We start from the raw sequence: 15,648 nt of genomic DNA, 5'->3' as shown, positions 1-15,648 counted from the left end.
GGTGTATGTAAACTTCCGACTTCAACTGTATATTGAATCCATTTTTAGAAAAGGCTGTAACGTAACAATGTGGAAAAATTAAATGCTTTCCGAATGCACTGTAATATTAAAAACAGGCATTTAGGAGGACCTGTTTCTTTGTTAACTGCTCAACACAGAATAGCTGCATGTGCGCATTCCCTCTGAAATCTTTTGGAGAAAATATCCTTTCTATTTTATTCAGCTATGTTCAACTGTATTCTTCATCCTATAAAATAATATACAATTCTAAACAAATCTTGTCTGTTAAATGAACTGTTTAGCCCACAGCCATATGGCATAGCCAGATCAGGGCCTAACATAAGGACAACTCAGAATATTATATTCTGTTCTTCTGAAATAGATTACATTTTCTTCATATCATGTTTCTTTAATCCTGTCTAAAATAAATAATGGATTAATTGTGATGGTGTAGTCTATATTAAATGGATTCATGTAATTGTTCCAATGGTCTGCATCAGTGGTTTGTAGGCTATTCATGGTAGCCAGGAGATGCTAAATGTGTTTATGGTAATTATTGGTCAATTACCGTGAGGCCGGCAGTTATTTGCATGACAATCACCGGCTGAAAAGAATGTCATGACCTCCACAGCCCTAATGGTGGTTCATGCATGGTGGTTGTGTCTGTTTGTGGCTCTGCTGTGGAGTTCTGCATGCAGCTGCCGAGACTCCCTCATTCCCAGCGGCTCAGAAACAGACGGTATTCCCAGATTTTTCCTTCATTCCTTCCTCCTGATGATAGTGAAGCATGTTGTTGGCCTAAAGGTTGAGATTTCAGTGGGAATCAAAGTTCAGTCACCCGTAGACCAATCCTAAAGGTTCTGAGTGAAGGACGGTTTGGATAAATGTGTGTGTGCATGCATTTTAACATTTAACTAAGAGTTAAAATGTAACCCACGGCGTGCCACTCTCGTGTATCTTTGTGATAGAATGCAGACAGAGAGTGAGGCGAGCAGGAAACCTACGCCGCTTTGGGTTTATCGTTAACCTGAGTTTTGATTTGTAAAATGGCTACACACTAAGCAGAGAGCCTTTGAAGCGTACAACGACGTAGGCTGTAGATTCAAGCAGATGGCCATGGGAATATGCAGATCTTATCTCTGTTTATAAAGGATTGTAACAATAAGAAGAAAGGTGGGTCTGAATTATGTGTAGTGAAATTGTTACTGGTTTCTATGAATGACATGTCTCTTTTTCCCTTTTCTTTCCCTATTGTCTCTACTTTCTCCCCCTCTCTCAACTCTCACGCTCTCTCTCACTCACTCTCAGGATTTACAAGTCAGAATTGTGATCACAACATTGATGACTGCCCAGGCCACAACTGTCAGAATGGTGGCTTGTGTGTGGATGGGGTCAACACCTACAACTGCCAGTGCCCCCCTCACTTTACAGGTAACCTTTATACCAAACCCTCCAATCTTCAAGATGGACAAGGTCTCTGGAAATAAATTAACTTGAGATTCCACCCACATTGGCCCTATATCAATCTTTTATGGCCCCTGCATAATGTAATCGTTGCCCTCTGCTCTCTAGGCCAGTTCTGTACCGAGAATGTGGATGAGTGTGAGATGATGCCAAACACGTGCCAGAACGGCGGTACGTGCCACGACACCTATGGCAGCTTCCACTGTGTCTGTGTCAATGGCTGGACGGGCGACGACTGCAGTGAGAACATCGACGACTGTGCCAGCGCAGCCTGTTATCACGGCGCCACATGCCACGACCGCGTAGCCTCCTTCTTCTGCGAGTGTCCACATGGGCGCACAGGTACTACGACCTCGCCTGTCCCACACAAACCACACACACATTGGAGGAAGATTAAAAATAAGAAACTGTTGAGAGCTTTGCACACCAGGCCACACTGGACTGAGGTGGCCTGGTTACACCCCCATGATAGTTGCTTGACAATATTGAGAGACTATTTTCAGGTTGGTGCTTCACAATGTTAGTTGATGAGGTGAGTCAATTCTTCCCCTTTACAATAGAAAGCATTTTGTGCCCCTGGAAATGCACTACCTATAAAAATCCCATTCATCATAATTTGTCTTTCCTTAGGTTTACTGTGTCATCTTGATGATGCCTGCATCAGTAACCCGTGTCAGAAAGGCTCTAACTGTGACACCAATCCTGTCAACGGGAAAGCCATCTGTACCTGCCCTCCAGGTTACACTGGCTCTGCATGCAACCAGGACATTGACGAGTGTTCCTTAGGTGAGTGACTTCTGTGTTCTGCTCCTCTCTCATCTCTATAGAAAGATACCCGTCTCTGAACATTCAGGATGACAAACTCTGCCAATGTGTTATTTACCAAACACTCCCTACAGCAATTTTCAATTAGACTTGCTTGGATACATAAAGGTTAAATAAAAATGAATAATTGTCAGTGTGACGCGTATGCATTTTGGTAGTATTTTGGCATTAGAACACTGACGTGCTGGATCTTTATATCTACCTCTTGTATTAATGATAGAGAAATTGCACAGGGTGAAAGTGGGGATATAAGTGGTGATGTATATCCTGTGTTTGACGTTTCAGGTGCCAACCCTTGCGAGCACGGTGGGCGCTGCCTGAACACTAAAGGCTCGTTCCAGTGCAAGTGTCTCCAGGGTTATGAGGGCCCGCGGTGCGAGATGGATGTCAACGAGTGCATGTCCAACCCCTGTCAGAACGATGCCACATGCCTGGACCAAATTGGAGGATTCCACTGCATCTGCATGCCAGGTACGATGACACATTGAAATGTACCATTTAGGGGGATATTTAGGTTTGTAACACTGTCTTACTGACATAGACACTTTGACATGCTGTTAGGTGTAAGAATAATTGTTCATGATTGGAGTTCAGTTCTCTGCCCCTGCTACACAAGACAATACTAGCTATCTAAAAATGGCTAAATATTTGAGCCTGTGAACTCAAAGTAATGTGACCTGAAACTGTTTCTGTAATATTGTCATAAACGTGTGTGTGTTCAGGTTATGAGGGGATGTTTTGCCAGATCAACACTGACGAGTGTGCCAGCATGCCCTGTCTGAACAACGGGAAGTGCATCGACAGGATCAACTCCTTCCACTGCGAGTGCCACAAAGGTGAGAGAGATGGCCCAGAGAGAGAGTTGGCGGGAGGAAGGAATTGATGAATGAAAGGAGGAATGGAGGAAGGAAGGTGTACAGGGAGAGAGGGTTGGAGGAGTAGATGGAGGGCGGGGGTCCTCAGCTCCTGATAGGTTTGGGTGGAAGTGGGGTCACTGGAGGGTGAAGTAAAGTGAATGATTACCGTGTGTGTGTTGTGTAACGGTTTTGACTTGAGGTGATTATTTATAGGGGTGCCAGGTAGGTTGTGCCTACCAGAGAAAACATTGGTTTCTCCTTTTGGTTTGGGAGGGAATGAGTCCCATCTGGTCCGTCAAGTCTACACCAATACAAAGGACTTATGTAAAAGTCAGGATGGAAATAAACTTTTCATAAACCCTTAAAACATTGGAAAGAACTTCAAAAACAACTATATTCTGGTTCCTCCAGAAATGTCCTTTACCTCGGGCCTAAAAAGAGTCCAGCCCGGTAAAGGAGTTCGGGGAACTCAAGTGACTTTTGTCACGCAATGTTTGTCCGTCCATTCAAGTGTAGCGTAAACCCAGTATTAATCATACAATCAATATAACAATTATTTTACCACAGAACTTTAAAGCGTATCAACTCTTACTAAGTCAACTGCAACTAACTACATAAATCACCACAGTATACATCACATCAAAACAAATGAAATACCGTATACAAAAAAGGTTGTGGTCAGTCAGACAATCCAATCCGCCAACAGATCTCCAGCGGAGAAAGGCCACGAAGAACGGAGAGGCGTAGTCCACGGACGCAAAGAGTGGATCCTGGGTAAACTCTATTAGGCTACAAAACACACGTTTAACGGCAACAAAACAAACGGAATAGAGAAGCTTCGGAACTGAAGGTTGAACACATCCTCATTCACGTCTCCATCACAACCCCACTTTTGCGCAGCTGATGCTGGCTATTTAATTGGGAATTAAAGGGAAAGCGCCCTATTGGAAGGAGAAGCACTGAGACGGTTCAGAAAAATTCAGGGCCGTCACTGTGTGTGTGTGTGTGTGTGTGTGTGTGTGTGTGTGTGTGTGTGTTTAATCATTTTCTGAGGTTGACTAGTGTAGGCATTTCTGATGAGGGCAGGGAGGGTGGTAATAACAAGGTCACCTGGACATCAGCATAATTAGCAGGCAAAACAGTTTGCATAAGACCTTAGCGCCCAAAGAGGGGGCTATAAGGGGTGGTGGGGTGTGCAAGTATGTATTTGGAGCTCCTGCTATATGGGTTGTGTGTGTGTGTTGAGGGGGGTGTCGTTATAAAGTTCAGGGTCCTCCAGACCTACTTTAGATGCAAATTAGTTTAACCTTTTTCCGTTTTTCCCTCCTCTAACTCATGCACTTTAGAGCCACAATAAAGTCTGGATTATGTTTGAAAGATGTGGTAAAATAATTAAGAGCGCAATTACATTCAGATAACGTTAGATATCTTTTAGGCGTACATTATAACTTTAGCATATTTAAATTACCTTAGGACAAACCAGGCTTCAATACCTTAGGACAAACCAGGCTATCAATATGCAAATCATTACATGAGGTAGAACAAATTCCGACTGAAAACTGTTAATTCACTGGGGAGTTGATCCAGCTTGCCAGTGCATTGTTCTGAGATTCCTTTCTTAATTTTTTTTCATGCTACGGCGTCAATTTCAGAATGTAACAGGCTATTAGTTCACTTTCAGAGAAAAACCCAATAAAACATATTCAACTAAAAGGAAAATGTCTGCATTTGTTCTGTTTCAAAACATTGTTCTGCTATTAAAAAAAAATAAAACTACTGTATGAGCATTTTGGCTTGAAGAGAAAATTCTGTTTAGATTGTACTGCTTGCAGGGGTGAAAATCTAATGGTCGCGTACGAGACGTGAGAAATGTGCATCTTTACATGACAGTAATATGTTTATACGTTGGTATTATTTTGATAACTCTTTAATATATCATAGTGTAAAGGCTTTCCAAGACAACACAGGATTTGAATTTTAAAAAATGGCCTCCCGAGTGCCACAGCGGTCTAAGGCACTGCATCACAGTGCTTGAGGCATCACGACAGACCCAGGTTCGATCACAGGCTGTGTCACCGCCGGCCGTGACCAGGAGACCCATAAGACGGCGCACAATTTGCCAGGGTTTGGCCGGCCAGGATGTCCTTGTACCATCGTGCACTAGTGACACCTGTGGCAGGCCGGTCGCCTGCATGCTGACTTCGGTTGCCAGCTGGATGGTGTTTCCTCCAACACATTGGTGCGGCTGGCTTCCGGCTTAAGCGAGCAGTGTGTCAAGAAGCAGTGCGGCTTGGCAGGGTCATGTTTCGGAGGAGGCATGGCTCTCGAACCTTCGCCTCTCTCGAGTCCGTAGGGGAGTTTCAGCAATGGGACAAGACTGTAACTACCAATTGGATATCATGAAATTGGGGAGAAAAGGGGGTAAAAGTAGTACAAAAATAAATAAATAAAACTGACCCCAGATGTGTAGCCCACAAATCATGTTAGATGTACATAAACTTGGATTCGATACGAGACAAATAACAAAACTGTAAGAATAGCAAAACAGCACAGAAAACAACAACAAAAAGATATATGGCTGATATATATATATTCTTCCCTGTCCAGGCTTCTCTGGTGGTCTATGTCAGGTTGACATCGATGAGTGTGCCAGCACGCCCTGCATGAACGGAGCCAAGTGTACCGACGGCCCTAACAAATACTCATGTGAATGCACTGAAGGTACAGTCGGCTTGCACATGGTCAGAACGTTTTGAGGCTCAATTTTTGTGTTTATATTAATACATTTTATAGGGTGGTTACATGAACCAAGGCCAAGCCTACTCCTGTTCATCGATAGGCTTCCTTTGGTTCGGCGGAATTTCCCCTTCTATAAGACCTCATCATCCTAGAACATAAGCTATGTTCTGATTCTCTACCCTTATTCTGAAATGTGCTCTCATACACTCCCTTTCATGGATTTAAAATACATGGATTGGATTGGTGTGAGGAATATGGTGGAAACTCCTTCCAGCTATGCTTGCACCAATCCAATGCTTTTGAAATGCACATGGGGGAGTGAACGAGGGCACACTTCTGGAGAAAGGTTTCAAACTCTCTACCTTCTCCTCCTTTCCAGGTTACTCTGGACCGCACTGTGAGACTGACATCAACGAGTGTTACTCGGACCCCTGTCACTATGGCACGTGTAAGGACGGCCTGGCCACCTTCACCTGCTACTGTCACCCTGGTTACACGGGCCGCCTGTGTGAGACCAACATCAATGAGTGTCTGAGCCAGCCATGTCAGAACGGAGGCACCTGTCAGGACAGGGAGAACACTTACATCTGCACCTGCCCCAAGGGCACTGCAGGTACAAGAACTTACACACACACACAGAGATACGCATCCACACAGGAAGACAGACACGCACATACACACATATACAGACATACGCATGCACACACCATACTACAATCCTACATATTTTCCAACACAGGCAGCCACATCTAGGCATATGTGTGAAGCTCTGCCAGTGTTAGTAACATTGAACCCCCTACTTTGGTTGTTTGACAGGCTTTAACTGTGAGGTGAATCTGGATGACTGTAAGAGCAAGCCCTGTGACTACGGGAGGTGCATTGACAAGATCAACAGCTATGAGTGTGCATGTGAGCCAGGTTACGCAGGTGAGCACTGGGTCGACGGGATAATCTGGGGCAGGTGGAAGAAAGGTGGAAGGGAGAGGGACAGGTGGCCAGTGAGCTAACTGAAAAAGAAGAGTGGTGTCACATTCACTGTGTGGGACAAGGCGGGAGAACAGAGAGGCAGCCCCAAACCTGATACACACACATGCAACTACTCTCTCTCACACACACACACACACACACACACACACACACACACACCTGCTGCATGTGCACCTGGTCTGTATGAAGTGTTTTTACACCTAAGCATTGACCCTTTTTATATGTTTTTCCCGGTGTCAGTGAAGAAAAGGTGGATTATTTAGCCCAAACCATTTGTGGAATAACAATTCCAGTCCACTTATTCCCATGGGGCTCCTGTTTCAAAACCCTGTAGGACCTGTTGTCTCTGTCTGTGTGTGTGTGTGTGTGTGTGTGTGTGTGTGTGTGTGTGTGTGTGTGTGTGTGTGTGTGTGTGTGTGTGTGTGTGTGTGCACGTACGTATCACATTTGTGTGGGTCTGTGAATATTTAATAAACTCTTAGGGTTTGCTGCCCCCTTGCTCCTCTATCTTTTTGTCCTCTTTCCTCTGTTGTGTGAGTGTTGAGGGGCAGGGCTCACAGACAGAGGGCCATTGTAGTTGTAGAGCAGGCAGTTGGGCCCTCCCCTTTCTGATTGATGGGGGGAGGGGGGGGGGTGTAATTGTTGCTCACCAGGGTGTGAAATGGGGCCTGGCCATTCTGTTTCTCCTTACCAGCCCTGGGTTAAGGTGGCCCTCCCTCCTCCACAGTTCCCCCTATGAGGCGTGGAGGAGGTGGGTGGCGAGAGGCTTTGTGTGTCCCATTGTCACTGGTATAAAATATCTGAGCTTACACCCCCTCAGATCCAGCTGAAACATTCCTTCTCCCTCCTTACCAGAGCACATCTTATTATTCAATGGGTAGGGAGAGGGAAAGGCCTCACTGCTAATCTCCAGTGGCTAGCCAGGCAGCCTCACCCTGCCTCTATATACCCTTTAGTAATGTGGCCCTGTGTGTTGTGCAGACTCCCCCATCACCTCAGCAACTAACAAAGGAATGGAGAGTGAGAGAGGGAGAAGAAAACAGTATGTCCAGCTGTGGTTTCTTTAAACAATGGCCATATATGAATCAAAACTCACCCCTTGCTGTGTTGGATTTTCAGGCGCCATGTGCAACATCAATACCGATGAGTGTGCCATCAACCCCTGTCACAATGGTGGCACCTGCATCGATGGCATCAACAGCTTCACATGCCTGTGCCCAGAGGGCTACAGTGATGCCACCTGTCTGTTGCAGGTGAACGAGTGTGGCAGCAACCCCTGCATCCATGGTCGCTGCCAGGATCTGCTCAATGGGTGAGCACACACACACACACACGCACGCATGCGCACACACGCACACACACACGCGCACTTACCTTTCTCTATCTGTATTCCAGCTACAGGTGTTTCTGTGACTCTGGCTGGGGTGGGCCTAACTGTGACATCAACAACAACGAGTGTGAGTCCAACCCGTGTATGAACGGTGGCACCTGCAAGGATATGACCAGTGGATATGTTTGTAGCTGCCGAGCCGGCTTCAGTGGTGAGTTCAATTCAACGTGTCTTCCCTTACTGTTTCTCACTCTCCCTATCATCTCCTTGTCTCTCTCCCTTTCCCCCTCCCTCTCTCGCTCTACCTTCTTACACCTTGCAAGTTAACACTAGAAGCTTATTACCTAAAATGGATCAATTGAAAGTGTGGGTTCACAGCTCCAATCCAGATGTGTTGGTCATTACTGAGACGTGCTTAAGGAAGGGTGTTTTGAATACTGATGTTAACCTTTCTGGTTATAACCTTTTTCGGCAAGACAGATCTTTCAAAGGTGGTGGAGTGGCAATCTTTACCAAGGATCACCTTCAGTGCTCGGTCGTCTCCACCAAGTCTGTCCCTAAACAATTTGATTTGCTGGTTTTAAGCATTAAACTTTCAAATAGCTCCTTGTTGACTGTTCCTGGGTGTTATCGTCCTCCATCAGCACCGGCCTGTACCCTACCTGCCCAAAGCTCTCTCCTGGCCCCTTACACTAAGTCTGAATTTGTCCAGAGAGGTGACCTAAACTGGTACATGCTTAAACCACATGACCAAGTCCTAAAGCAATGGGACTCCCTAAATCTTTCTCAGATTATTACCAATTCCACAAGGTATGACTCCAAACACCCAGAATAGGCTACTCTCCTCGATTTTATCCTCACAAATAATCCTGATAGGTGTCTGGTGTTTTCTGTAATACCTTAGTGACCTTAGTGATCACTGTTTTACAGCCTGTGTTCGTAATGGTTGCTCAGTGAAACAACCTGTCCTGATTTGTCATAGACGCTTGCTAAAAACTTCAATGAGCAAGCCTTCCTTCATGAACTGGCCTCTGTATATTGGTATAGAATCAGCTTGATCCCCTCTGTCGAAGACACTTGGATCTTCTTTTTTTAATATTTTCAGTGGTATTGTTAACAAACACACCCCCATAAAGAAAATGAGAATTAAAAACAGGTTCAGCCCCTGGTTTGACTGTGATCTTGCTGAGTTACTCCACAATAATTGCATTTGGCAAAATGCTTGGCACATGCATACTCAGGCTGACTGGCTCTCTTTCAGGCAAATTAGAAATAAGTACACTCAGGCTATCTGGAAGGGCAAAGTTAGTTACTTCAAGAAGCAGTTCTCTCTCTGTGGGTCTAACCCCAAGAAGTTCTGGAAAACGGTTAAAGACCTGGAGAATAAACCCTCCTCACAGCTCCCCATGTCCCTTAATGTTGATGATGTGGTTGTTACTGACAAGGAGCACATGGCTGAGATTTTTAATCACCACTTCATTAAGTCAGGATTCCTATTTGACTCAGCCATGCCTCCCTGCCCGTCCAACATTTCATCATCTCCCACCCCTTCTAATGCGGCTATCCCCGGCGCTCTTCCCTCTTTTTCCCATGCCCGTCTACAAAGTTTCTCCCTGCAGACGGTCACTGAGTCCGAGGTGCTGAAGGAGCTCCTTAAACTTGTCCTCAAAAAACCATCTGGGTCAGATGGTTTAGACCCTTTCTTCTTTAAGGTTGCTGCCCCTATCATCGCCAAGCCTATCTCCAACCTTTTTAACACGTCTCTCCTCTCTGGGGAGGTTCCCATTGCTTGGATGGCATCCAGGGTGCGTCCTTTATTTTAAGGGGGAGATCAAGCTGATCCTAACTATTATAGGCCAATTTCTCTTTTGACCTGTTAATCAAAAGTGTTGGGAAAAATTGTCAATGATCAATAATTTATAGATCGGGAGGGGAGGGTGCTCTCGAGCGGCTAGATGGTCTTTACCATTCGGCCATCAGATTTGCCACCAATGCTCCTTATAGGACACAACACATGACTGCACTCTATACTCTTCTGTAAACTGGGTATCTCTCTATACTTGTCGCAAGACCCACTGGTTGATGCTTATTTATAAAACCCTCTTAGGCCTTACTCTCCCCCTTATCTGAGATATCTACTGCAGCCCTCATCCTCCACATACAACACCCGTTCTGCCAGTCACATTCGGTTAAAGGTCCCCAAAGCACACACATCCCCGGGTCGCTCCTCTTTTCAGTTTGCTGTAGCTAGCGACTGGAACGAGCTGCAAAAGCACTTAAACTGGACAGTTTTCTCAATCTCTTCATTCAAAGACTCAATCATGGACACTCTTACTGACAGTTGTGGCTGCTTCACGTGATGTATTGTTGTCTCTACCTTCTTGCCCTTTGTGCTGTTGTTTGTGCCCAATAATGTTTGTATCATGTTTTGTGCTGCTGCCATGCTGTGTTGTCATGTGTTGCTACCATGCTATGTTGTTGTCTTAGGTCTCTCTTTATGTAGTGTCTCTCTTGTCGTGATGTGTGTTTTGTCCTATATTTTTATTTATTTTTTATATTCCTGCCCCTGTCCCCGCAGGCAGTTTTTTGGTAGGCCGTCATTGTAAATAGGAATTTGTTCTAAACTGACATGCCTAGTTGAATATAAATAAATAAATAAATAAATAAATAAAAACCCTCTCAATGACGCAACTCTGAGTTTGTGTGTGGTGGATATCATCCCTAGTAAATCTGCGACTCTAACCCATGTGTTCTCTAATCCCCGGCCATGCCTTAGGACCTAACTGCCAAACTAACATCAACGAGTGTGCCTCCAACCCCTGCCTGAACCAGGGCACCTGCATTGACGATGTGGCCGGCTACAAGTGCAACTGCTTACTGCCCTATACTGGTATGAGAACGTATTGATTTTCCCGGAACCATATAGGCCTAAAGAGATGTGTACAGTAGACTTATGGCTCTGGTTTTGGTTTGGCCCTCTACTCAGAAAGCCCTGTAGGGCTCCAGAATAGAAGACTTCTTGAACAATGGTATAAAAAGACATTTCTCGCAGACTTTTAGTGTTATTTCAGAAAAAAAATAGGTTGACTAATGCCCACTAACTGTGTGGAAACAGGCCTTATAATTTGTTCCTCTCTATCGTTTGTGGAAAAATCCACCCTGTCTACCGTGTGTGTGTGTGTGTGTGTGTGTGTGTGTGTGTGTGTGTGAATAACATGCTATAGACCGTGAGGACAAGGAACTGGAGCCCGTGGCCACTTCCTCTTCCTGTCTCTGGGCTAAACAATAGCAGGAAACAGGAAGCAGCTTCCTGCCTGGCCTCTGGTTACTGTGGAGATGGATAGGGAGGTGGACGGAAAAGTGGGCTTTAAAAACTGATGCCACTCTTCGGGGGGGGGGGGGGGGTAAAAAAGGGAAATATCATACAATGCAGCCATTTCCATTTCGCTGTAAGACAACTTTGAAGAAGTCAGAGTTTAAAAGCATTGAATTGTGATGTAGTACTTCTCCAAAGTTGTCCAACTGCAAAAGGGAAGTGGAGAGTGAAATAAAAATGTAACATGAACGAAACATGTATGAACGGAACAAACATTCACGGCTCTTACTCAAAAAGCGTACAGACCGATTAATGATCTGTGATGGGTTCCCTGTAGCACTTGAGGGCATTTGTTTGAGGTGTGTGTTGTGTTCCTATCCCTACCAGGTGAGATGTGTGAGACACTGCTGGCCCCATGCAGCCCCATGCAGCCCTGTAAGAACGGTGGAGTGTGTCATGAGTCAGAGGACTACCAGAGCTTCTCCTGCCTCTGTCCAGAGGGATGGCAAGGTAAACTACTCATATCTTCCTCCATCCATCTGTTCTGTTTATTCCTCCATCTGTCCACCTATCCATCCAATAGAGGGTGTTTTTTGAGAGACTGACTGCCCCCCTCTTCTCTCAGGTCAAACATGCGAGATAGATATCAACGAATGTGTGAAAAGTCCTTGCCGCAGCGGCGCCACATGCCACAACATGGTGGGCAGCTACCGATGCAGCTGCCGTCCGGGCTACACCGGCCAGAAGTGTGAGACGGACATCGACAACTGCAAGCCCAGTAAGGAACTAAACATAAACTCTTCGCTCTGTCTTGTAAAGTGAACTTGGCCCAACTATCACTTACCTGATACATATCTCTCTCGCTTTCTCTTTCTAGACCCCTGCAGTAATGGAGGTCTGTGCAGAGATGGAGTGGACAGCTTTGTGTGCACTTGTCTGCCAGGGTTCCGTGGTGGCAGGTGTGAGCATGACATTAATGAGTGCGAGAGCAACCCGTGTAAGAATGGGGCCAACTGCACCGACTGTGTCAACTCCTACACCTGCACCTGTCAACCTGGTTTCAGTGGCATCAACTGCGAGAATAACACCCCCGACTGCACAGAGAGGTACAGAGAGCAGTTCACATACTGTGTTTTCGTTAGTGGCAATTCAAAAGGACGGAGAAAAATACCCATTTTTGCAAGAAACCATACCTCTTCAGAGTATCTTAAATACATCCCATGTCTTTTCCTACTAGTGCTGAATTTGCTGAACTACTTTGAGGGAAAACCTCATTTCTATGACTGATGTGGTTGTCTCGCCCAGCTATCTTTAGATGAATGCACTAATTGTTAAGTGTCTCTGGATAATAATATCTACTAAATTACTCAAATGTAAACGTAAAATGCTTTTGAAACAATCCCTTTCCACATTGCTTGATTCAAGCTCGGGGCGGCAGGTAGCCTAGTGGTTAGAGCGTTGGGCAAGTAACATGTCGTTCTGCCCCTGAACGTGGGAGTTAACCCACTGTTCCTAGGCCATCATTGTAAATAATAATTTGTTCTTAACTGACTTGCCTATTTAAATAACGGTTAAATAAAAAAATGTATTAGTAAAATACTGACCAGATTATTCTGGATGTTGCTAAATAACCAGCTAATAAAAACAGATTGGAAGAAACAACAGAAATGTAAAATAAGCTAAAGTAAATAAAATAAAATAAAAATAAAAAGTGAACTATCCTTTTAACATCCCTTTAACTCATTTGGTTACTATACTTCTCATTTGGTTACAATACTTCTGGTTACTATACGTCTCAACTCTTCCGTTGTGGTGTTTCTTCTCTAGCTCTTGCTTCAACGGTGGCACCTGCGTGGATGGCATCAATACCTTCACCTGCCTGTGTCTGCCAGGCTTCACAGGCAGCTACTGCCAGCACGACATCAATGAGTGTGACTCCAAGCCCTGCCTCAATGGTGGCACCTGTCTGGACAGCTACGGCACCTACAAGTGTACCTGCTCTCATGGCTACACTGGAGTCAACTGCCAGGTATGGGCAGAGCGGCAGCCATCTCGACTATCTCCTGAGTGCATTTGATTTTCAGAGCTTCATGGAATTCTATGTGTGTGTTTGTATATAATTATTTTCCCTCTATTTCTATTGATATAATTTAAAAAAACATCTTTGAAACAACTGAGACGTAATAGTGGTAGTTCACTCAACAGCGAGTGTGTGTGTGTGTGTTACGCATGGGTTTATTTGTGTGTTACTGTGTTCCTGCTCTGCTTGCAGAACCTGGTGCGGTGGTGTGACTCATCTCCCTGTAAGAATGGAGGCTCATGTTGGCAGCAGGGCTCCTCGTACACCTGTCAGTGTCAGACGGGATGGACCGGCCTCTACTGTGACGTCCCCAGTGTCTCCTGCGAGGTGGCTGCCAAACAGCAAGGTGAACATTAAGCACACAGAGTAAAAACAATTCAAATTATACAGTGCCTTCAGAAAATATTAATTTCCCCTGACTTTTTTGTTGTTGTTGTGTTAGACAGAATTTTAAATGGATTAAATTAAGATTGTTGGTTACTGGCCTAGACACAATACTCACAAATCTGTAAGGTCCCTCAGATTCAACCACAAAGAGCAGGAAGGTTTTCCAATGCCTCGCAAGAAACAGTACCTATTGGTAGATGGGTTAAAAAAAAGAAAAAATAAAGCAGACACTAAATATACCTTTGAGCATGGTGAAGATATGAATTACACTTTGGATGGTGTATCAATTACACCCAGTTACGACAAATATATAGGCGTCATTCCTAACTCAGTTGCCAGAGTGGAAGGAAACTGCTCAGGCATTTTAACTTGAGACCAATGGTAACTTTAAAACAGAGTTTAATTGCTGCGATAGGAGAAAACTGAGGATGGATCAACAACATTGTAGTTACTCCACAATACTAACCCAATTGACAGAGTGAAAAGAAGGAAGCCTGTACAGAATACAAATATTCCAAAACATGCATCCTGTTTTTGCAACAAGGCACTAAGGTAATACTGCAACAATATGTATGTGTGTGTGTGTGTGTGTGTGTGTGTGTGTGTGTGTGTGTGTACAGTGCCTTGCGAAAGTATTCGGCCCCCTTGAACTTTGCGACCTTTTGCAACATTTCAGGCTTCAAACATAAAGATATAAAACTGTATTTTTTTGTGAAGAATCAACAAGAAGTGGGACACAATCATGAAGTGGAACGACATTTATTGGATATTTCAAACTTTTTTAACAAATCAAAAACTGAAAAATTGGGCGTGCAAAATTATTCAGCCCCCTTAAGTTAATACTTTGTAGCGCCACCTTTTTCTGCGATTACAGCTGTAAGTCGCTTGGGGTATGTCTCTATCAGTTTTGCACATCGAGAGACTGACATTTTTTCCCATTCCTCCTTGCAAAACAGCTCGAGCTCAGTGAGGTTGGATGGAGAGCATTTGTGAACAGCAGTTTTCAGTTCTTTCCACAGATTCTCGATTGGATTCAGGTCTGGACTTTGACTTGGCCATTCTAACACCTGGATATGTTTATTTTTGAACCATTCCATTGTAGATTTTGCTTTATGTTTTGGATCATTGTCTTTTTTGAAGACAAATCTCCGTCCCAGTCTCAGGTCTTTTGCAGACTCCATCAGGTTTTCTTCCAGAATGGTCCTGTATTTGGCTCCCCAAATTTTCCCATCAATTTTAACCATCTTCCCTGTCCCTGCTGAAGAAAATCAGGCCCAAACCATGATGCTGCCACCACCATGTTTGACAGTGGGGATGGTGTGTTCAGGGTGATGAGCTGTGTTGCTTTTACTCCAAACATAACGTTTTGCATTGTTGCCAAAAAGTTCAATTTTGGTTTCATCTGACCAGAGCACCTTCTTCCACATGTTTGGTGTGTCTCCCAGGTGGCTTGTGGTAAACTTTAAACGACACTTTTTATGGATGTCTTTAAGAAATGGCTTTCTTCTTGCCACTCTTCCATAAAGGCCAGATTTGTCCAATATACGACTGATTGTTGTCCTATGGACAGAGTCTCCCACCTCAGCTGTAGATCTCTGCAGTTCATCCAGAGTGATCATGGGCCTCTTGGCTGCATCTCTGATCAGTCTTCTCCTTGTATGAG

The 15,648-nt window shown here is 44.6% G+C and overlaps 1 protein-coding gene across 3 annotated transcripts in view; it reads left to right on the top strand.

Moving 5' to 3' along the window:
- The window catches only part of notch1 (notch 1), a 73,827-nt gene that overhangs the window by 38,748 nt on the left and 19,431 nt on the right, over positions 1-15,648 (top strand). For 2 of the 3 annotated variants that reach the window (NM_001135695.1, XM_036976507.2), the window contains 16 exon segments: positions 1,309-1,431; positions 1,573-1,806; positions 2,095-2,250; positions 2,575-2,760; positions 3,012-3,125; positions 5,754-5,867; positions 6,265-6,498; positions 6,702-6,812; positions 7,992-8,184; positions 8,268-8,413; positions 10,979-11,092; positions 11,906-12,028; positions 12,144-12,296; positions 12,396-12,624; positions 13,346-13,547; positions 13,791-13,944. In NM_001135695.1, coding sequence (NP_001129167.1) covers positions 1,309-1,431; positions 1,573-1,806; positions 2,095-2,250; positions 2,575-2,760; positions 3,012-3,125; positions 5,754-5,867; positions 6,265-6,498; positions 6,702-6,812; positions 7,992-8,184; positions 8,268-8,413; positions 10,979-11,092; positions 11,906-12,028; positions 12,144-12,296; positions 12,396-12,624; positions 13,346-13,547; positions 13,791-13,944 — 2,586 coding nt within the window. 3 annotated transcript variants of the gene reach the window in all.

This window comes from Oncorhynchus mykiss, chromosome 5 (assembly GCF_057628025.1).
Source record: "Oncorhynchus mykiss isolate SJ-2025 chromosome 5, ASM5762802v1, whole genome shotgun sequence".
NCBI classification, from domain to species: domain Eukaryota; kingdom Metazoa; phylum Chordata; class Actinopteri; order Salmoniformes; family Salmonidae; genus Oncorhynchus; species Oncorhynchus mykiss.
Note: the sequence above shows the minus strand (reverse complement) of the source record. Positions and strands in the feature narration are given on the sequence as shown.